The 23,287-nt window shown below is 58.3% G+C and overlaps 1 protein-coding gene across 3 annotated transcripts in view; it reads right to left on the bottom strand.

Annotated features, from left to right (window-relative positions):
• Positions 1-23,287, bottom strand: part of USP22 (ubiquitin specific peptidase 22) — a 65,493-nt gene that overhangs the window by 31,940 nt on the left and 10,266 nt on the right. For all 3 annotated transcript variants that reach the window (XM_066577251.1, XM_066577252.1, XM_066577253.1), the window contains exons 3-8: positions 22,483-22,615; positions 17,875-17,988; positions 15,784-15,828; positions 14,080-14,181; positions 12,398-12,567; positions 327-474 (exon numbers count right to left, since the gene is read on the bottom strand). In XM_066577251.1, coding sequence (XP_066433348.1) covers positions 327-474; positions 12,398-12,567; positions 14,080-14,181; positions 15,784-15,828; positions 17,875-17,988; positions 22,483-22,615 — 712 coding nt within the window. The remainder of the gene's footprint in view (positions 1-326; positions 475-12,397; positions 12,568-14,079; positions 14,182-15,783; positions 15,829-17,874; positions 17,989-22,482; positions 22,616-23,287) is intronic.

Here is a 23,287-nt window from a genome sequence, read left to right as displayed (position 1 = left end):
AAGGGAAAATGACAGTTTTCTGGAGTGCCCCCCCCCCGCCCTTGTGTTTACCTGCAGGGGATACTCCACCACATTCGGGCTCCAGCATGCAGCCGCCCCTGCTGGGTCATGAGGGTCGTGGGTTCCCCTCCCCCAGAGATGTAGGAATCTCTGTGGTCACGGCCAAGTGACCAATCTGTGCCAAATCAGCCATGTAGGTAAATCAGGGGCTCCGAAGCTTGTAGTCCAGCTGTGTCGGCCATCACCCCCCAGCAGCCTGAGGCTGGGTAGCTGCTCGGACCCCGCTGCCCCCCTAACATGCACCCACCGCTGCGGCGCACACTTACCTTTGCAGTGCCTGTGCAGTACATCTAATGCAGCAATTAGGAACTCATGTGCATCCTGTTGCTCGTACCCTGCTAAATGCCGTGCGTGCGTCCATACGAGGTGCAGCAGCCTATACGGAATGTGTGGCGAGCGGTGCCCAGAGTAGAACTGCGTAAGAAGGGGAGAGAAGACAAGGCGTCACGGCGGGCAGCGGGACACAGTAACATCTGGAGGCCACAGCACCACGATACCGCCCCGTGTAAAGGATGCTACCCGCCATAACGGGGGCCGCGGCTACTGCCTGCCTGACTGTATTCTATCATGTGTTCGCGGGGCGGCCATCTCGCCTGGGAAGAGGTTCCAGTGAATGATGTAAACTTATGTCCTGCGGACGACGCGGGCTGCGGTCATCAACGAGAAGATGGTGCCCGGGGCGGCCATAGCCTGTGATCGCTAGGAGAAGGGATAATACAAGAACTGCAATGTACTAGAAGTGTCATTAGGGCAGCCGGCCAGGCCGACGGGCCCCCGCGGCAAGGGCAGCCGGCCAGGCCGACGGGCCCCCGCGGCAAGGGCAGCCGGCCAGGCCGACGGGCCCCCGCGACAAGGGCAGCCGGCCAGGCCGACGGGCCCCCGCGACAAGGGCAGCCGGCCAGGCCGACGGGCCCCCGCGACAAGGGCAGCCGGCCAGGCCGACGGGCCCCCGCGACAAGGGCAGCCGGCCAGGCCGACGGGCCCCCGCGACAAGGGCAGCCGGCCAGGCCGACGGGCCCCCGCGACAAGGGCAGCCGGCCAGGCCGACGGGCCCCCGCGACAAGGGCAGCCGGCCAGGCCGACGGGCCCCCGCGACAAGGGCAGCCGGCCAGGCCGACGGGCCCCCGCGACAAGGGCAGCCGGCCAGGCCGACGGGCCCCCACGACAAGGGCAGCCGGCCAGGCTGACGGGCCCCCACGACAAGGGCAGCCATGGGGCCCCCTGGTGGCAGTTTCTGCCTCAATGACCAGATACTTCTTTATTCCCCTTCATCCTCCCCACCGCCGTAGGGCGCCCGGTTTTCGCGGGACATGTCCTAATGGCGGCATTTCGGGTAAATAGATGGATTGTTGGACTATTATTTAATTTAAGGGGGGTTTGAGGAAAATAAAGAAATCATCGTTTGTTATTTGGATTTCGTTGTTCCGGCGTCCGGTGCCGCCATGACTTTCGCGGCACCCGTTTATGACGTTCTTTATGTACACGCCGCGCTCGTGTCCCCCCACCCCAGGGGCCGGACATTTCATGTGTGCAGCGGCTCCTCTCCGGTCATCCATTTTTGGGAGACGGATCACATTTTGATGACTTTTTATTCCATTTCTTTGCAGCGCAGAATACGTCCCCCTAGCAGCCGTTGGCAAGAGACCGCCCACGGGAGCCAATCTAGGGGGCGCTAAAAGCCCTTTACACGGAGCCATGATCCTTCAAAAACCGCTCGACAGCGAGAGCTCAGCGCTCCGTGCGATCGCGGCGACCCCCGACAGCGAGAGCTCGGCGCTGCGTGCGATCGCGGCGACCCCCGACAGCGAGAGCTCGGCGCTGCGTGCGATCGCGGCGACCCCCGACAGCGACAGCTCGGCGCTGCGTGCGATCGCGGCGACCCCCGACAGCGACAGCTCGGCGCTGCGTGCGATCGCGGCGACCCCCGACAGCGAGAGCTCGGCGCTGCGTGCGATCGCGGCGACCCCCGACAGCGAGAGCTCGGCGCTGCGTGCGATCGCGGCGACCCCCGACAGCGAGAGCTCGGCGCTGCGTGCGATCGCGGCGACCCCCGACAGCGAGAGCTCGGCGCTGCGTGCGATCGCGGCGACCCCCGACAGCGAGAGCTCGGCGCTGCGTGCGATCGCGGCGACCCCCGACAGCGAGAGCTCGGCGCTGCGTGCGATCGCGGCGACCCCCGACAGCGAGAGCTCGGCGCTGCGTGCGATCGCGGCGACCCCCGACAGCGAGAGCTCGGCGCTGCGTGCGATCGCGGCGACCCCCGACAGCGAGAGCTCGGCGCTGCGTGCGATCGCGGCGACCCCCGACAGCGAGAGCTCGGCGCTGCGTGCGATCGCGGCGACCCCCGACAGCGAGAGCTCGGCGCTGCGTGCGATCGCGGCGACCCCCGACAGCGAGAGCTCGGCGCTGCGTGCGATCGCGGCGACCCCCGACAGCGAGAGCTCGGCGCTGCGTGCGATCGCGGCGACCCCCGACAGCGAGAGCTCAGCGCTGCGTGCGATCGCGGCGACCCCCGACAGCGAGAGCTCAGCGCTGCGTGCGATCGCGGCGACCCCCGACAGCGAGAGCTCAGCGCTGCGTGCGATCGCGGCGACCCCCGACAGCGAGAGCTCAGCGCTGCGTGCGATCGCGGCGACCCCCGACAGCGAGAGCTCAGCGCTGCGTGCGATCGCGGCGACCCCCGACAGCGAGAGCTCAGCGCTGCGTGCGATCGCGGCGACCCCCGACAGCGAGAGCTCAGCGCTGCGTGCGATCGCGGCGACCCCCGACAGCGAGAGCTCAGCGCTGCGTGCGATCGCGGCGACCCCCGACAGCGAGAGCTCAGCGCTGCGTGCGATCGCGGCGACCCCCGACAGCGAGAGCTCAGCGCTCCGTGCGATCGCGGCGACCCCCGACAGCGAGAGCTCAGCGCTGCGTGCGATCGCGGCGACCCCCGACAGCGAGAGCTCAGCGCTGCGTGCGATCGCGGCGACCCCCGACAGCGAGAGCTCAGCGCTCCGTGCGATCGCGGCGGCCCCCGACAGCGAGAGCTCAGCGCTCCGTGCGATCGCGGCGACCCCCGACAGCGAGAGCTCAGCGCTCCGTGCGATCGCGGCGACCCCCGACAGCGAGAGCTCAGCGCTCCGTGCGATCGCGGCGACCCCCGACAGCGAGAGCTCAGCGCTCCGTGCGATCGCGGCGACCCCCGACAGCGAGAGCTCAGCGCTCCGTGCGATCGCGGCGACCCCCGACAGCGAGAGCTCAGCGCTCCGTGCGATCGCGGCGACCCCCGACAGCGAGAGCTCAGCGCTCCGTGCGATCGCGGCGACCCCCGACAGCGAGAGCTCAGCGCTGCGTGCGATCGCGGCGACCCCCGACAGCGAGAGCTCAGCGCTCCGTGCGATCGCGGCGACCCCCGACAGCGAGAGCTCAGCGCTCCGTGCGATCGCGGCGACCCCCGACAGCGAGAGCTCAGCGCTCCGTGCGATCGCGGCGGCCCCCGACAGCGAGTGCTCAGCGCTCCGTGCGATCGCGGCGACCCCCGACAGCGAGAGCTCAGCGCTCCGTGCGATCGCGGCGACCCCCGACAGCGAGAGCTCAGCGCTGCGTGCGATCGCGGCGACCCCCGACAGCGAGAGCTCAGCGCTGCGTGCGATCGCGGCGACCCCCGACAGCGAGAGCTCAGCGCTGCGTGCGATCGCGGCGACCCCCGACAGCGAGAGCTCAGCGCTGCGTGCGATCGCGGCGACCCCCGACAGCGAGAGCTCAGCGCTCCGTGCGATCGCGGCGACCCCCGACAGCGAGAGCTCAGCGCTCCGTGCGATCGCGGCGACCCCCGACAGCGAGAGCTCAGCGCTCCGTGCGATCGCGGCGACCCCCGACAGCGAGAGCTCAGCGCTCCGTGCGATCGCGGCGACCCCCGACAGCGAGAGCTCAGCGCTCCGTGCGATCGCGGCGACCCCCGACAGCGAGAGCTCAGCGCTCCGTGCGATCGCGGCGGCCCCCGACAGCGAGTGCTCAGCGCTCCGTGCGATCGCGGCGGCCCCCGACAGCGAGAGCTCAGCGCTCCGTGCGATCGCGGCGACCCCCGACAGCGAGAGCTCAGCGCTCCGTGCGATCGCGGCGACCCCCGACAGCGAGAGCTCAGCGCTGCGTGCGATCGCGGCGACCCCCGACAGCGAGAGCTCAGCGCTGCGTGCGATCGCGGCGACCCCCGACAGCGAGAGCTCAGCGCTGCGTGCGATCGCGGCGACCCCCGACAGCGAGAGCTCAGCGCTGCGTGCGATCGCGGCGACCCCCGACAGCGAGAGCTCAGCGCTGCGTGCGATCGCGGCGACCCCCGACAGCGAGAGCTCAGCGCTGCGTGCGATCGCGGCGACCCCCGACAGCGAGAGCTCAGCGCTGCGTGCGATCGCGGCGACCCCCGACAGCGAGAGCTCAGCGCTGCGTGCGATCGCGGCGACCCCCGACAGCGAGAGCTCAGCGCTCCGTGCGATCGCGGCGACCCCCGACAGCGAGAGCTCAGCGCTCCGTGCGATCGCGGCGACCCCCGACAGCGAGAGCTCAGCGCTCCGTGCGATCGCGGCGACCCCCGACAGCGAGAGCTCAGCGCTCCGTGCGATCGCGGCGGCCCCCGACAGCGAGAGCTCAGCGCTCCGTGCGATCGCGCCGACCCCCGACAGCGAGAGCTCAGCGCTCCGTGCGATCGCGGCGACCCCCGACAGCGAGAGCTCAGCGCTCCGTGCGATCGCGGCGACCCCCGACAGCGAGAGCTCAGCGCTCCGTGCGATCGCGGCGACCCCCGACAGCGAGAGCTCAGCGCTCCGTGCGATCGCGGCGACCCCCGACAGCGAGAGCTCAGCGCTGCGTGCGATCGCGGCGACCCCCGACAGCGAGAGCTCAGCGCTGCGTGCGATCGCGGCGACCCCCGACAGCGAGAGCTCAGCGCTCCGTGCGATCGCGCCGACCCCCGACAGCGAGAGCTCAGCGCTCCGTGCGATCGCGGCGACCCCCGACAGTAAACCTATCCCTCTCCATTCATCCTCGTTGCTCTTTCTATAGCGGCCATCATTCACTCACCCAAACCAGGACATCGCTCGGACGCGGCCCTCAGTCATGTGACTGGAGCGCTGCGCCAACAAACCTTTAGGCCAAAGATACCGCGCCGTGACACATCCCGATATCACGGATGGAGGAGTTTCTATACCAAAAAGGTTTCGTATCACTTCGGGGACGCAGCGATCCTCCGCCGTGGCTGACAGGGTTCAATGCGGTAACCTTGCATCACAGCGCATGCACGTGGGGCAACGCTTTGCCAGACCCATTGGAAACAATGCAAGATGTGGGGGCATGCCCAGAGATGGGGGGCGCACACCCAGAGAGGTGGGGGGGGGGGGGGGGGGGCGCGCACCCAGAGAGGTGGGGGGGGGGGGGGGGGCGCACCCGGGATTTTTTTTCCCACAATGTCATACAGGAGAAAAAAAACCAGGCCAAATAAGCTGTGTGAGCGCAGTCAGAGGAACTGTGTCCATATTAGTCTCACACGAGATTGGCGGCCGCTTGAGGCCAGCCTTCAGTGATGTAAGGCAGCACTGTGGGCCCTTCAGTATCAGGGAGGATTCTGGAGGTCGGACCCTCCCTATCACGCTCTAGTCGTCCTGAGAGCGTGGCAGTATGCATCCTGCCGACAGCCAGCAGGGGGCACCCAAGGCCGGGCTGACCGTCCCATCAGCCATAACTGCAGGCTATGCGGCTCAGAGGAGCAGGCAGATTAGAGTGTTACATGTAGAGATTAGCAGGGGTCTGCGGACCAGCCGTTTGCCGGGCTGGCGCACATTGAAGCATTCTCTGCAGTGACCAGGGTGGGTATTACAGGGAAAGTGGTCAGTCACTTCATTGGGCGCCTGTAATACCCAACCTGACCACTGTTGTGAGCAGAGCCATCTACTTCCTGCATAAGCACATTGACCAAGCTAACAGCTGATCAGTAGTGGTCTCATCCCCAATCCACCATGTTTCCCTGAAAAGAAGACCCTGTCTTATACGCTTTCCCTGAAAATAATGCCTATCTGCAAAATAAGCCCTAGCATGATTTTTCAGGATTTTTAAGGATGCTGGAAATATATGCTCTACTCCAAAAACACAACCAAGTTGCAGTTAAAACAAGAAGTCATTTTAAATCGTGTCCAGGCAGCAATACATGGAAAAAAGCTCTGGGGCAAATATAAATATTAGACCCTGTCTTACTTTTGGGGAAGCGAGGTATTCATTTTGCTCCAAAAGAGGTGCTAGGTCTTTTTTTCGGGGAGTGCCTTATTATACATACCTCGCAGTCTCGGTCTAGGTCCCTTCCGCTGCTCTTCGGAGGTCCAGCATTGTGGGCCCCAGCACTGATTGGCCAATTCATAAATCCCGCCTCCACAATGCGATGGCTGAGATTGGTTCTTTGACCGATGCTCAGCTAATCAATGCAGCGCTCGAGGAACCAATCACAGCCATCGCATTGGATCATTAAGCAATGTATTGATTGGTTCTTGAGCGCTGCTCAGCCAATTAGAGCCATCGCTTCCTGGAGGCGGGATTTATGAATCCTGTAACCAGGAAGTGATGTATGAGCAGCCGAGGACTGCAGGACGCCCGGCGGAGCTGCGGATAGCAGCAGGAGGACCCAAGCCTGCTAGGTAAGTATTCCTTTTTATGTAATGCAGCTAGGGCTTAGTTTCAGGGTAGGGCTTATATTTCAAGCCTCCCCCAAAGTCTCGAATTGGAGTAGGTCTTATTTTCAGGGAAACAGGGTACTAATAGCCTATCCTAGCAGGCCATCAACAGTTTACAACTGGAGAGCCCAGTTACCCCAAGCTGCCATCATATATAGCAGTCACAGTGTAAGCCACGAGCGCTGCTCTGAAGTACATTTAAATGAATTCCTGCAGGCAAACGAGGCTTTGGGCTTCATTGAATGATGCAGCGTCGGGGCGAGTGATATATGGAGCAGATATCCCTGTGAACACAGCGTCCCATCACTGCAGGTAATCTCCGCGGCCGAGGATGGCGGAGTCCTCCCAGTGCTGACAGTGGGGCTGACGCTGCTGCCTCCCATCACTGCAGGGAATCCCCGCGGCCGAGGATGGCGGAGTCCTCCCAGTGCTGTCAGTGGGGCTGACGCTGCTGCCTCCCATCACTGCAGGGAATCCCCACGGCCGAGGATGGCGGAGCCCTCCCAGTGCTGTCAGTGGGGCCGACGCTGCTGCCTCCCATCACTGCAGGGAATCCCCGCGGCCGAGGATGGCGGAGCCCTCCCAGTGCTGTCAGTGGGGCCGACGCTGCTGCCTCCCATCACTGCAGGGAATCCCCGCGGCCGAGGATGGCGGAGCCCTCCCAGTGCTGTCAGTGGGGCCGACGCTGCTGCCTCCCATCACTGCAGGGAATCCCCGCGGCCGAGGATGGCGGAGTCCTCCCAGTGCTGTCAGTGGGGCTGACGCTGCTGCCTCCCATCACTGCAGGGAATCCCCGCGGCCGAGGATGGCGGAGTCCTCCCAGTGCTGTCAGTGGGGCTGACGCTGCTGCCTCCCATCACTGCAGGGAATCCCCACGGCTGAGGATGGCGGAGTCCTCCCAGTGCTGTCAGTGGGGCTGACGCTGCTGCCTCCCATCACTGCAGGGAATCCCCACGGCCGAGGATGGCGGAGTCCTCCCAGTATTGTCAGTGGGGCTGCTGCTGCTGCCTCCCATCACTGCAGGGAATCCCCGCGGCCGAGGATGGTGGAGTCCTCCCAGTGCTGTCAGTGGGGCCGACGCTGCTGCCTCCCATCACTGCAGGGAATCCCCGCGGCTGAGGATGGCGGAGTCCTCCCAGTGCTGTCAGTGGGGCCGACGCTGCTGCCTCCCATCACTGCAGGGAATCCCCGCGGCCGAGGATGGCGGAGTCCTCCCAGTGCTGTCAGTGGGGCTGACGCTGCTGCCTCCCATCACTGCAGGGAATCCCCGCGGCCGAGGATGGTGGAGTCCTCCCAGTGCTGTCAGTGGGGCCGACGCTGCTGCCTCCCATCACTGCAGGGAATCCCCGCGGCCGAGGATGGCGGAGTCCTCCCAGTGCTGTCAGTGGGGCTGACGCTGCTGCCTCCCATCACTGCAGGGAATCCCCGCGGCCGAGGATGGCGGAGTCCTCCCAGTGCTGTCAGTGGGGCTGATGCTGCTGCCTCCCATCACTGTAGAGAATCCCCGCGGCCGAGGATGGCGGAGTCCTCCCAGTGCTGTCAGTGGGGCTGACGCTGCTGCCTCCCATCACTGCAGGGAATCCCCACGGCCGAGGATGGCGGAGCCCTCCCAGTGCTGTCAGTGGGGCTGACGCTGCTGCCTCCCATCACTGCAGGGAATCCCCGCGGCCGAGGATGGCGGAGTCCTCCCAGTGCTGTCAGTGGGGCTGACGCTGCTGCCTCCCATCACTGCAGGGAATCCCCACGGCCGAGGATGGCGGAGCCCTCCCAGTGCTGTCAGTGGGGCTGACGCTGCTGCCTCCCATCACTGCAGGGAATCCCCGCGGCCGAGGATGGCGGAGTCCTCCCAGTGCTGTCAGTGGGGCTGACGCTGCTGCCTCCCATCACTGCAGGGAATCCCCACGGCCGAGGATGGCGGAGCCCTCCCAGTGCTGTCAGTGGGGCTGACGCTGCTGCCTCCCATCACTGCAGGGAATCCCCGCGGCCGAGGATGGCGGAGTCCTCCCAGTGCTGTCAGTGGGGCTGACGCTGCTGCCTCCCATCACTGCAGGGAATCCCCACGGCCGAGGATGGCGGAGCCCTCCCAGTGCTGTCAGTGGGGCTGACGCTGCTGCCTCCCATCACTGCAGGGAATCCCCGCGGCCGAGGATGGCGGAGTCCTCCCAGTGCTGTCAGTGGGGCTGACGCTGCTGCCTCCCATCACTGCAGGGAATCCCCACGGCCGAGGATGGCGGAGCCCTCCCAGTGCTGTCAGTGGGGCTGACGCTGCTGCCTCCCATCACTGCAGGGAATCCCCGCGGCCGAGGATGGCGGAGTCCTCCCAGTGCTGTCAGTGGGGCTGACGCTGCTGCCTCCCATCACTGCAGGGAATCCCCACGGCCGAGGATGGCGGAGCCCTCCCAGTGCTGTCAGTGGGGCTGACGCTGCTGCCTCCCATCACTGCAGGGAATCCCCGGGGGCGAGGATGGCGGAGTCCTCCCAGTGCTGTCAGTGGGGCCGACGCTGCTGCCACCAGAGCCAGTGAAAACAGGTGATCTCGCAGCTGGATGGAAGATGCTGCCATGTGTTCCCGGCATCGCCTCGCGGCGCCATGCAGGAAACCATCGCTGCTGTGAACGACCCCATTCAAACATATCTCATAATGCACAAATATCGCGCGGTTTCCACGCCAGCGTGAAGGCGGCCTGATGGGTGATTGGAACTCTTATTTTCAGTTGACATCGCGGTACAAAATGGAAAAGAAAGCAGTTCTGCCATCCTGGGGGAGGGGCTTGTGGCAGGACCGCCGCGGCCGCTGTGCTGAGGGGCGGACGGTCTATAAGGGTCATTCGTTGCACTATTTGTAAGTCCTTTTCCGCCACTGAACCCGCTGGACGTTGTGTTTTCCGCCGTTGTGGTGGCGAGCGCCATTTCTGCGGGACGTCTCCTGGCTTCCATTCATTGTGGTCACATTTTTAGCGCAGTTCTGGGGGTTCTGTGCTGCGGTCTCATGTAGGATAAATAACGCGGTACTTTGCTAGACTTTCACGGACGCCGTGATACTAAACGTTTATTTTTATTTTCCCACAATAGTACGGCCTCCTGTCCGCGGGGAAAATCAGATCTGCTGCGGATTTGTAACGCAGATTTGGGCTGCGGATGAGCTTACAATTGTATTTTATTGCATGCGGATGCGGTTTTTTCCCACGTGTATGTATGCGCATGCAATTTTTACGCTGGAGGTGTTTTGCCCACTTTATCACGCCTCCTAGCACTGGCTCCACCTCCCAGCCTTGAGATCCGCAGCGGATCTCCTGCACCCATGTAATTCACATTTAAGATCCGCAGTGGATCTCCCGCACCCATAGAGATCAATGGGGAACATCCGCAGCGTGATCCGCACTAAAATGGAGCATGGCGCATTTTTTTTTCATGCACCGGAAATTTTTAAATCACTATTAAATACCATCTGCGGCTATTTATCTACCCGCGGGCGTCTAATGGGGCGCGGATCCGCCTGCGGGAAAACCGCTGTGGATTTTAAATAATTATCCCGTGGACTCCAATGGGGCCGATGGAAATCCTCAAGCGGGTGCGACCAGCGCTCCATTCAGGGTTTTCACTGTGGGGGGGGGGGCACAAACTTGCGATGTTCGTGTGATGCGGTTTTCACATTGGCAACTCCTATTGTCTATCGCGTGAGACATACGCAGGCATCAGCAAGGGTTATCTTCAGGAAAAGCATGGCGGACGCTCAAACATCTCAACAAAAGCGCAATATTGCCGTGATTATCTCGTGGTAATGTCGCCCGCTGAAACTAGCCGTGCGCGGGTCATAATATAACATGACCCAGCGTACCATGTGGTCCTTACTAAAGCAACAGACCTGATGTTAATCCCCCCTCTGTAGGTGCTGCGTCCTTGCCCCAGGTCGCGGAGGTCCGGCCCCAGTCCCGCCCCAGGTCTGCACTGCTAAGCCATCTTCTTTTGAACCTTCACCTTACGCTAGGTGTGACCCAACCTATCCAGATCATGGGAACCCTCGGTGAGACACTCTTGTAACCAAGCATCCTCCTAGTAGTCCTCCATACTCCTCGTCAGACTGAGTATTACACCTACAAGTGGCCCAACGCACCATATGCGCCAGAGCAGACCACCAATGTAGGGTCCTCCATCACCGCCCACACAACATCCCCGCCACACTTATGTGATAAATGTGAGACACAAGGCAGCTACCCCAAAGTGCTTTGTTGCCCCGTGGCACTACATCACATCTACAGATCACAGTGCAACTAAACTCTCAAATACAAGGTCCCGTTTCAGACTTTCCCATATCTGGGGGAGAAACTGGTCAGTCCATCATAGTGCTACACCGTGCATATTACAGTCTGGCTGGACCGGCCTTGTGCATCCTGCAGCTTGCCCACGGGTCATCAGGGCTGCTTTGGTGGCAGCATGGGGACAGCACCCTGGTCACCGCTCTCATACAGATGCTGCCACATTGGAGGCCTCCAGCTACTGATTGCCCCATCACTGCTGCCCTTTTATATGGCTGTCAGTGGGCAGGGCTCAGACTCGTTCATTACTCCATATTGTGGGGGGCAGTACTTGTGGGTGGTGACATGCTAGTCACATAACTGCCCACGTCACTATGAGGCAGAACGCGTCTTACCAGCCTTGCCTGAGGCTACAACTAAATGATGCCCGCTTACCAGTGGGCCAAGCGCTCTCGCTGCTGCTGCTGCACTCTGGTAAGGAGTGGGGTCCTTTCTACAAAGCACCTTTCAGCGATTCGCATCTCCAATGCTTGACCAGTCCTCCTTGCCCCAACCAGAGGCCACAGCTGACGCCAAGCCGCTGTCCTGTAAGGGGCAGTGCGGCAGCACAACTCGCTTGTAGGTCTCCTGACCCAACCTCTGGCCACCATAGGAATTCAGGTGGGAGACCTGCGGTCAGGCTGGGGCCCTCGTACACGTTTGACACTTCAAGAGAATCAGGTCAACACATTTTGTATCTTGCCGAATGGATTTATCCCAACTTGATTTCCCCTCACGAGTCCCACTGAGGACGAAGCATGTTGAGGACTAGTTACAGCAGGGTTTCCCAAGAGCCAGTCTGCACCCCCAAACAGGGCAGGCTTAGAGTAGATCTTCTAGAGGACTCACATCACCTGTGCAGTATTATGGAAACCCTGAAAACCTGCCTGTTGTGAGGACTGGAGCTTGGGAGCATAGGCAGGGTCACCCTTGTCAGGGCAGGTACCCTGTGGTAGGGTAGGTGCACTCGTGCCGGCTCATTAGACTACAAGATGGTCAGTGATGGTGTTGTAACATGTTTGCTATACTTGGTCTCCCTGTTGTGTTCTGGTCAGGCTGCCGCCATAGAGCCGACCTCCCACCACGCCTCTATCGCATCCTAGTGTCTAGTTCTGCCCACAATGGGGTTTGGATGGAAGCAAACAAATCTCTGCCTTAACAAATGTAACTCATTGGAGTGAGCCAACCTTCCATCCGCGGCGTGGAATAGAGAAGAAACTCAGAAACCTTTCATTCAGTTTCTCTATTCCAACAGCAGAAGAGAAAGAGGGAAGCCCCTCCCCTCCCCTCCCCCCCCCCCCCCCGCGGACGGGACACAGGAGCCACATACCGCCAGCATGTACCTACCTCCTGAAAGAGCGTGGACATTTCACAAACCAAGCAAGAGTTCGGGCTTTGCATTTCACATTTGTGACGGTCAGAAAGGAAAAAGTCCCGCAGCAGGGGGGTGTGGGTAAGTGCCTGGACAATGCAGTTCATAAAACACGTATTCCCAAGGTTGATTAACCCTCGCAAACCTGTCATGGAGACGGACAGAAAAAACAGTAAGTACAAACATTCCTGCGGGAAGACCAAGTAGAGTTAACACTTTAATGACCACAGACGTCTTTGTTCTGTGGCTCTACATACAGTGGCCACACCCACGGCAGCTCTAGTCCAGGCCATTTAAAGGGACAGTGACCTTTCAGACAACTTCTGCTCATCTACTGGCTTGTGTCGCATCATTCCTGTAATATACTTGCATTAAAAAAAAAATTGTTCCTTTACCCCTGTAAATAACGTGTACAGTGGCTGCCACTAGGGGGCTCCCTTCCTTAGTAACAAGGATCCAGGGATGTTTCTTTAGCAACAGGGGGCGGTTCTATCTGCTGTGCACTCAGAGGCTGCAGGCTTACAGGTCTCCAGACACTGATCACCATCCCCACAATCTGCCTCTCCTGCTGTTATAGCACATGTGCATGCACACATTGTAGTGGCTTTACTAGTTCAGATGGTCTCTAAATGCCTGATTGTCCTGGGACAGACGAACGGCGGGCGTTCAGATACTGCCTCCCTGCTGACTGGACCAGAGACAGCGCAATGCAGCATGGGAAGTGAGGACAAGGAAGTCAGGACAGTGAACTACTGGCAGAATGCCAATCTTGCTACATGCCCACCTTATTAAAGTAGACTGCAAACGGCAAAAACACAGCAGCAGATGAGGTTGAGGAGAACCCCGTGTATTTTAGAAAACCTGTTGAAAGCTCAGTTAACTACTGAGATGCTGCAGTCAATGCTAATCGTAGCATGGAAGTAGCTAGTGGGCAGAAAGACCCCCCCCCCCCCCCCCCCCACATATTCACTATGGGGACTAAAAATAAGGAAAATTTTATTAACTGCAGAAAGATATTAAAATATGTAAAAACATTCCCCTCACAGTTTTCACATAAACGAAACAATACGATAGCATCTGTAATAATCGCGCATGATGAACAGTCAACAGGGGGGAAATACACAATGCCAGAACTGTGGTCTTTGGTCAACCCCTCCCCGTGTAGTAGGAGCCCCAACAGCACGCCCCCGAGGACGAGCCCCCCCCCGACAGCACGAGCCCCAACAGCACGCCGCCGAGGACGAGCCCCCCCCCCCCCCCCGACAGCACACCCCCCGAGGACGAGCCGCCCCGACAGCACGAGCCCCAACAGCACACCCCTGAGGACGAGCCGCCCCGACAGCACGAGCCCCAACAGCACGCCCCCGAGGACGAGCCCCCCCCGACAGCACGAGCCCCAACAGCACGCCGCCGAGGACGAGCCCCCCCCCGACAGCACGAGCCCCAACAGCACGCCCCCGAGGACGAGCCCCCCCCGACAGCACGAGCCCCAACAGCACGCCCCCGAGGACGAGCCCCCCCGACAGCACGAGCCCCAACAGCACGCCGCCGAGGACGAGCCCCCCCGACAGCACACCCCCGAGGACGAGCCCCCCCCCCCCGCGTGCCCCCACCGACAAGCCCCCCAGCAGCACGCCCGCTGGCGACGAGCCCTTACCGATAGTGCAGTTTGTGGTGATTTTCCTTCTCTTGGGGTTGTGCCGTAACAGCTCTAGCTCCCTCTTCGTTGGCTCCCACGTCGAATACTTTTCTCCAACACCTAGAATTGTAGAAGTGACCATGAGCCAAAGCCATAACACAGCGTGACGAGGCGGATAGTTCGAGAAGCTCAGTAGTGGCGGCATTAAGTGTGGTTGAGAGGCGGACCAGCACTGCGGTCCCTTCAGGATGGGTCATGGATCCTAGAAGCTGGACGGCCACGGAGGAGGACCATCTGCTAGTAAAGTGTAGCCCATGAAATAACACTAGTGTGGCGTCCGGGAAGTGGGAGGGATCCCCACGCAGCTCGTGTGTCTAAGAAAAGGCGATTTGGGGAATAACCTGCATTTAGAAGAGTTTGCTCCTGAGGTCCGGACATCGTGTCCAATCAGGAGGCGGCACTGAGCCTATAGTCTTAGCCAGCAAGGTGAAGACCAAAGTTCTGGCCCGATACCTGTTAACCCCTTAATGACGCGGCCCCTCCCACCACTTTCATGGTTTCCTCGTAACTCCTTCAAGTATCCTTCGCCGTCGTTAGGGGGTTTTGGAATTTAAAACAATAATACTCCATACTCCCCTACTCCTCCCCCAGTCTCCAGCCGCCGGCTCGTTATGAAGCCTGCGTTCCTTGCATTCTTCTTACAAGGCCAGATCGCTGTGCCGGGGCGTTTACTGGCTAGGAAGGAACGCTGATCTATTTCAGAGACCGCTTCCCTGCGCAGTCTCCGCAGTGGATCGGCGCTCCCCTGCTGGCCTGTAAGTTGTGACGTAACGTACATTGCCGGGCAGGAAGGAGACTGCCGGTAATGTATGTAACCTCACAGAAAGCAGATGAATCAGCCGTCAGGAGGAGAGGTGACCCCACCACTGGACTGGAGACAGGAGTAGATGGGGGAGGGGAAGATCTGGTAAGTAGACTGACGGATGAGGAATAGGCGAGGGTAGAATTTTTTTTATTTTTTAATGACCGAACCCCTTTAACCCCTAGTGACCAATGAAGGCGAATTTACACCACTGCTGCATGGGCTCTGTGCAGCAGCAAGGCAAATTTATGTCAGCTGCTCTGCTGCCGATTGCGGCCCCCCACAGTAGGTAAAACACAGGCTGTTACTAACATCCTGTTGAGGTGCCATCATCGGGATCCAGTTAATTAGGAGGGTGATGACATCATTAACAGCCAATCACAGCGCTGGCCAGGAAAGCTTGCATGCTACAAGCGCTCCCAGCATGTCTGCGCTGCCTCATCGCCTCTCCCTCGCTCGCCTATAAGCTTGTGATCAGAGAGTAGTATGTAAAACACACATTAGCCCCTTCTGTTGCACTACTTAGTATAGGGCAGGGTTCCCCAACAGGTCATGTTTTCAGGATTTGCTCAGGTGATGTCATTGTCATCAGTCCTCAGACATTGCCTCAGGGGGTCTTACTGTAGGACATCCTGAAGACATGACCTGCTGGGGTCCCCAAGGATGGGAGGTGGGAGCGCTGGGATGTGTACAGGAGACACTGGACTGTAGAGGGTTAAAGAGCACACTTATGCCGCACGCTGAACATCACGCTGAACGTCACCCAGCGGGTGAAGTTCAGGCGGTCAGATGATGGCGGCAAACATGACCCAGGAGACTTTATGGTTTAGAATGAGAAGGAGCAGTAATAATGGTCTCACCTGACATTGCATACTGGTAAGGAGACACCAAGGAAGGAGAAAAAGCTTGTAAAGCAAACAGAAGAGATGCAGGTTATTCAAAACAGCAATCAGTGAGAAGGCTTTAGTCTGTACACTGCCCCCGCAGGCGGGGTGGAGTACTGACACTTTACAGGCACTTATGTTTAGGCAGGTATCACACGGGCTACAGAACATGTGAGGCTGATGGCACCCAATGGGGTCTTCACACGAGATGCTTTGTAGCCTGAAAGACCCCGTTGGACACCATCGTCTTGTAGTGATGTCACATGAAGCCGGCCTAAGGCCACATGTAGACGGGCAGCAACCTGTTACCAGTCTGTGCTCGTGTACCGGACAGAACACACCGACACGGACTGCACTGTGAGCAACAATTGTGCCCCTAGAAGTAGTTTAGCAGTAACAGGGTACTAGAGCCTCCATGCCCCCTATATCACATCTTGTATCCAAGTTAGAGGCGGTACAACAGGGTACTAGAGCCTCCATGCCAGCCCGTATCACATCTTGTATCCAAGCTAGAGGCAGTACAACAGGGTACTAGAGCCTCCATGTCCCCCGTATCACATCTTGTATCCAAGCTAGAGGTGGTACAACAGGGTACTAGAGCCTCCGTGCCCCCTATATCACATCTTGTATCCAAGCTAGAGGTGGTACAACAGGGTACTAGAGCCTCCATGCCCGCCTGTATCACATCTTGTATCCAAGCTAGAGGTGGTACAACAGGGTACTAGAGCCTCCATGTCCACCTGTATCACATCTTGTATCCAAGCTAGAGGCAGTACAACAGGGTACTAGAGCCTCCATGCCTGCCTGTATCACATCTTGTACCGCCTCTAGCTTGGATACAACAGGGTGGTAGTAAGTGACCCCGTAGTGTAAGCCTCGGCCAGTACATTGTTAGCCGAAGCTCTGTTCCAGGTGGTGCCCGCTGCCCTCCGGGAACCCCCACGTCTGTGTAGTGTATGTGCGGGTACAGCGGGCAGAACAGAGCCTAAGCTAAGTGAATGCGCTGGCCGGTCTACCTGTCGTCCGGCCGGGCCGCTCAACGCAGGCATTTCATTTTTTAAGAGGGCCTGTAAAAAAACTAATAGTGGTGCTGGTGTTGTGGGCAGATGACCGGCGGGGTGGGCACCACAGATCACTCCACAGCAGTAAGTGCCCTCCAGTGGTTCAGAGTCCAGTCACTTCTGTAGTCCATCGTGTAGATGTAAAGCCTCTTCATGGAGGCAGCAGGATGGCATCTACAACGGAGAGTACCAGATGACCCCAACGAGGTATGTGGGGGAGATACAAGAGCGGCAGCCGGGATTTACTGAGGTCCCTCGTATGTGCACCATAATCAGAGTGCCTGCTGGGTCCCTATATTCCATATGTGGGCACGTTCAGGACGGCTCCCTCTAGAGGTGAGACCAACGGATTTAAAGGGGCTCTCCAGGACTCATGAAAGATCATCAATAGTTGATCGGTAAGAGTCAGCCCTTTGGGATCCCCAATAACAAACAGCATATAGCACCGTTCGTACTGCAGTGGCCTTGTTTGGTACTCCAGGCTCAGCTTCTAGTAAATTCAATGCTGCCCACACGGATCCACTATTGGGTTAGCAATAGTTCTATCACAGTAAACCTGGGGTGCCGCTAATGACTCCCCCTGTGTCATGCATGTGGCCGCGCTATAGAAGCATTGATGGCGACAGCAGGAAGCCCCCGCGGTAAGCGGGCATTATCCTAGTGTGAAACAGACGAACGAGAATCGCTCAGTCGGCGGCCGGGTTTACATCATCATTCAAAAATGCGCGGCTTCCTGCAAACGTGAAGGATAATCGCTGCACGCAAGACGGTACCAAGCGGCTGTACGCCAACGCAAGGCGGCTGTCCCACTTCTGTGCTGCTGCAGGACGCTCCATGCACCGCACAGTGGCCAGGGTTGGTATTACAGTCCTACTGAACCGAATGCAACTCAGCCTGCAGTACCAGCCTTGACCACTGCGCTGTGTATGGAGATGTCTACTTCCTGCAGCAAAAAGGCTAGAAGTGGGACAACCCCCGTTACTACTAGGAAAGGAAACAGACCTACCTTGTAGCTTCCAAGCCTTTCTTTGTTCTTCTTTGGCAACTTGCTCCATGTCTTTATCATATATGTAGTCTTGACACATAAAGCAGTATATACCCCCATACAACAAGTCTATGGCTGCGGAAAACAAAGAACGGGTGAGTATGATGGGAAAACAACAGATTACAGACAGGCAACGGCGGGCAGGAGGGCTCTACAGCAACACACACAGCGCATCGGGCATCCTATACTTGGCAGCGCCCGCCTTAACCCCTTGAAAACCACCATTTGGGGGGTTGATTTCCTCTAATATCAGATTTCACTTTTTTTTTATTCCATATTTAAAAATGTAAAGTGTGAAAACCGCCTAACATTTGGGGCAGGAGTGCGGCAGCGGGTTCACCTGCAGGGGGCGCAGCGTCGCCCAGCGAAACCCTTCACTATCAGAGGGAAGCGGACCGAAGCAAATCCCGCACAGAGGAAGGAAAATGGCGCTGACTTTGTAACAAACGTGCTGCAGATCGCTGCGGGCATGCCATAAACCGCAGCGTGTGAACGCACGCCAAGCGCGACAGCACATCGGAGGCCAGCTATACAGACTCCTCCCCCAGCGCCAAGACCATTCCTAGATCCCCCCGTCTCCCAAGGAGTCTTCTCCTTAACCCCTTCACGCCCCAGGGTGTACAGTTATGTCCTGACAGGTTTGTGGCGGGATCGCTAATCATGGCGGTGATCCCTGTAACTGGCCTTGTCCATGCCGGCAGCTCTGGGTCCGGGTACCCCACGGGTCTCTCCGGCACGCCGAGCGCAAGGTTCCTATGGCAGAGAGGGGCCTTCTGAAGGCCTGACTGATGGCACGGCTGGACAGCCTTCCTGCTGGGATGCAGTATAATGCAGTACTACGGTATTACATTATACTGTGTGAGTGCTGAAAGGACTAAAATAGGAGAAAACATGAGCCGAATACAAAACAAGGACGTTACCCAGATTTATAGTATTTGGCACCGCTGCATCGGCCAACAACGCAACATCCGTCCCACAGGGGGAGCCGTACGGCCAGCCGCACCCCGCAGAGGTCATCATCTCTGCTGCAGGGGCTCGCCGTAAACATGGTGGAACTGCCCCCCTCCAGCAAAGAAAAGAGGCCGCAGCATCAAGGGGTTAAAAACTACCTACGTCACAACACACTGCCTATAGGTGGAAGAAAAAGAGCGATTTCTACACGTGGCTGAAATTCATGCCCTGTCTGTGTCCCAAGGGAGGGGCTGGCCCCCGCCACGCAGCCCCACCCGGGGGGCTCGGCCCCCGCCACGCGGCCCCCACCCGGGGGGCTCGGCCCCCGCCACGCGGCCCCCACCCGGGGGGCTCGGCCCCCGCCACGCGGCCCCCACCCGGGGGGCTCGGCCCCCGCCACGCGGCCCCCACCCGGGGATCTCCCCCTTCCCAGCAAGTACAGCAGACCCTTTATTCCCCATTAACCCCTGAGCACGCAAACAACATTTTGAGCCATTTCCTCGGGGTTTTGGTTCTCCCCCCACATGCTGCTCTCCGGTTCCTGAGGTTTGTCCCTCGGCCCTCCCTCGGTATGACATAACCCTGTCCCCCATTGAGTGGCCACTCCACCCCCGGCTTTATGTATTTGTAGGTCAGAGCTGGACCCGCACCCACGGCCCTCAGATGTCGGGGCTCAGTTTGTAACCCCCTGCAGACGGCGCCGCTCCGGTGTTTGCGGGGAGGCTTGGACTTCACACCATTTTCCTGGACACGACACTTCATAGATTTTTTTGCAGAGCAAATGAACGAAAAATTGCAATTCTGCTTTTTTTTACGCCATTCACCATGAATATCTCACTTCTTGGCTCGTTAACGATTCGGGACTTATTTTAATTTACAGTGGATTTTTTTTAGAATAAACTTTATTGAACTTTCTTTTAACACTATTTTTTAGTCCCTCAAGGGGCTTAAAGATGTGATTGCTGGTAGAGTACACTGCAATACTTCTGTAATGCACTATACTATGCATATGCTCTCAGCCAATCAGGCTCCACTGGAGGCAGGGTCTAATAGGCTAAGATACCATGCAGGCACAGAGGTAAGCCATCAGCACCTCACCATGGTATTACAGGGTGCCGATGGGCGACGGGCAGCCTCCTCACCTGTTACGGTCGCTATCGGTAAAGGAGGCTCCTCCCCTCCCAGCTGTGAGACAGCCAATCACCGGACTGCAGGAGCTTTACACCTGCACCACACCTTTACTCTAGCATGGATTTCAAGCTCAGGACCACGTGCTGCATGTTTACGGCACTTGGCTGCTATGGGGTTATCAATAGGATACTATATACTGACTGATCGCTGCCTTAGGAAGAGCTGGTACCAGACGCCAGCGAGGCGGTACCACGTGATGGCCACATCATGATCTGCTCTGGGATAATGTGAGCCACGTGACGTCTTGTGATCAGTGAGGCGGTACCACGTGATGGCCACGTCATGATCTGCTCTCGGATAATGTGAGTTGGCACTGACGTCTTGTGATCAGTGAGGCGGTACCACATGATGGCCACGTCATGATCTGCTCTCGGATAATGTGAGCTGGTACCTGACGTCTTGTGATCAGTGAGGCGGTGCCACGTGATGGCCACATCATGATCTGTTCTTGGATAATGTGAGCCGCCGGCACGTGACGTCTTGTGATCAGTGAGGCGGTACCACGTGATGGCGACGTCATATTCTGCTCTCAGATAATGTGAGCCGTGTGACGTCTTGTGATCAGTGAGGCGGTACCACGTGATGGCCACGTCATGATCTGCTCTCAGATAATGTGAGCCGCCGGAACATGACGTCTTGTGATCAGTGAGGCGGTACCACGTGATGGCCACGTCATGATCTGTTCTTGGATAATGTGAGCCGCCGGCACGTGACGTCTTGTGATCAGTGAGGCGGTACCACGTGATGGCCACGTCATGATCTGTTCTTGGATAATGTGAGCCGCCGGCACGTGACGTCTTGTGATCAGTGAGGCGGTACCACATGATGGCCACGTCATGATCTGTTCTTGGATAATGTGAGCCGGCACGTGACGTCTTGTGATCAGTGAGGCGGTACCACGTGATGGCCACGTCATGATCTGTTCTTGGATAATGTGAGCCGGCACGTGACGTCTTGTGATCAGTGAGGCGGTACCACGTGATGGCCACATCATGATCTGCTCTCGGATAATGTGAGCTGGTACCTGACATCTTGTGATCAGTGAGGCGGTACCACGTGATGGCCACGTCATGATCTGCTCTCAGATAATGTGAGCCGCGTGACGTCTTGTGATCAGTGAGGCGGTACCACGTGATGGCCACGTCATGATCTGCTCTCAGATAATGTGAGCCGCGTGATGTCTTGTGATCAGTGAGGTGGTACCACGTGATGGCCACGTCATGATCTGATCTTCGATAATGTGCCGACCTCTCCACTGCGCAGCAGAAGGTAACATCTGGCAGTCGGGGGTAAACATGGTTACTTGGGTGACTGACTGCAGGCAGATTGTTGGTGCCCGGAGGGGTGGTGGCAGTATTCTGAAGCAGTCTCACTTGTTGGCTGTTCCTGAATCGCAGCATTAAGAATGTACCAACTGGCTGAACCACGGACAGACGTCTGACAGAAGATCACACAGTGGCAGGCCCCGTGGATATGCCATAAAGAGGTTATTCCCATCTAGCATTACGCTTTGACATGATCTACGGTGGTTTTTGAGCGTGGAAGGTGTTCCATTCAAACCTCACAGTTGGCAGAGCAGCTGGTATGAATGGTTGGAAAACAGACTGCAAGACATGTAAGAACTCGTTTGTTTTGGCCCACACTGATAAAGGTGCCCCATTAGTGGCACAAATACTACCCAGTCCGGACTTAAAGTCTTGCCACGTTCTCTCTAACAAGTCCAGTTACAGAAGCATGTGGGCCGTGCAAATCTGGGAGACCATTCACCGCATAATCCCAGCCAAGATGGATGTGGTGAACGGACGGCCACTGAAAGACGTCCATGGCGCCCAACCCAGCAGCCTGTAGAAGGCGCTACTGATGGAAACCCCAACATCCATACTCCAATGTAGGGAAGGCAGATCCAGATCAGCTACTTGGTGACATAGGGGGTGGTTACCACATGTTCACTAAGGAGGATCATCCTGCCAATCATTACACCAAACACAGCATTCAGGTTCTGGCTCTCGGACAGGTTCTCTATAGACCGGGGAACTCGGTCTTCCACTCATTAGTCAAGGGTTAATAAAGATTAGTCCGAAGCTGATCGAAGCCGCGATACTCGGAGACCATATTTAGCCATTGTATCCACATTCCTTTAGGACAAAACTGGGCTGGGCTGCTCAGGAAGAGCACAGAGGTGACTTCACACAGTTGTGTCTCCTCCTCTTTCTTCTAAGATCATTGTTAATTTGAACACATAAGAACTCGGATCCCAGGAGCTTTATTGTCAAATCTAACTCTTAAGTCCTCCAACAGTTGCAGTGGGTAGGGCTAAAACCCAGACATTGGAGAACGCAGCTTGTCGGGTCAACGCTCTGTCGGGTCACAGTTCTCATATTAAAAAGTAAAGAAACAAAACATTAGAAGTGCGAAGCCAGCACTCACCTAGATTGTGTCTCTTCACCTTGGCGTGCTCGTGAATGTGCTTCTTCGTGAAACAGCCAAAGAACACGCAGTAGAGGCAGGAGTGGAGTCTGTTGAGGTGGGCGCCACACATGTGACAGATGCACGACTTGGCCTGTAAGAGAAACTGCAGTGAGAAGACCATGATGGAGACCACAAGGCGGCGCGTCTAACCAAGACCATGATGGAGACCACAAGGCGGCGCGTCTAACCAAGACCATGATGGAGACCACAAGGCGGCGCGTCTAACCAAGACCATGATGGAGACCACAAGGCGGCGCGTCTAACCAAGACCATGATGGAGACCACAAGGCGGCGCGTCTAACCAAGACCATGATGGAGACCACAAGGCGGCGCGTCTAACCAAGACCATGATGGAGACCACAAGGCGGCGCGTCTAACCAAGACCATGATGGAGACCACAAGGCGGCGCGTCTAACCAAGACCATGATGGAGACCACAAGGCGGCGCGTCTAACCAAGACCATGATGGAAACCACAAGGCGGCGCGTCTAACCAAGACCATGATGGAGACCACAAGGCGGCGCGTCTAACCAAGACCATGATGGAGACCACAAGGCGGCGCGTCTAACCAAGACCATGATGGAAACCACAAGGCGGCGCGTCTAACCAAGACCATGATGGAGACCACAAGGCGGCGCGTCTAACCAAGACCATGATGGAGACCACAAGGCGGCGCGTCTAACCAAGACCATGATCACACCAGGGCTCAGGCTCCATTATGGGAGCATGAAGAGGGAAAGCCCTTGGGCGAAGGAACCCAACGG

Source organism: Eleutherodactylus coqui, chromosome 8 (genome assembly GCF_035609145.1).
Source record: "Eleutherodactylus coqui strain aEleCoq1 chromosome 8, aEleCoq1.hap1, whole genome shotgun sequence".
Lineage (NCBI taxonomy): Eukaryota > Metazoa > Chordata > Amphibia > Anura > Eleutherodactylidae > Eleutherodactylus > Eleutherodactylus coqui.
This window is presented reverse-complemented; position numbering and strand designations above follow the sequence as displayed.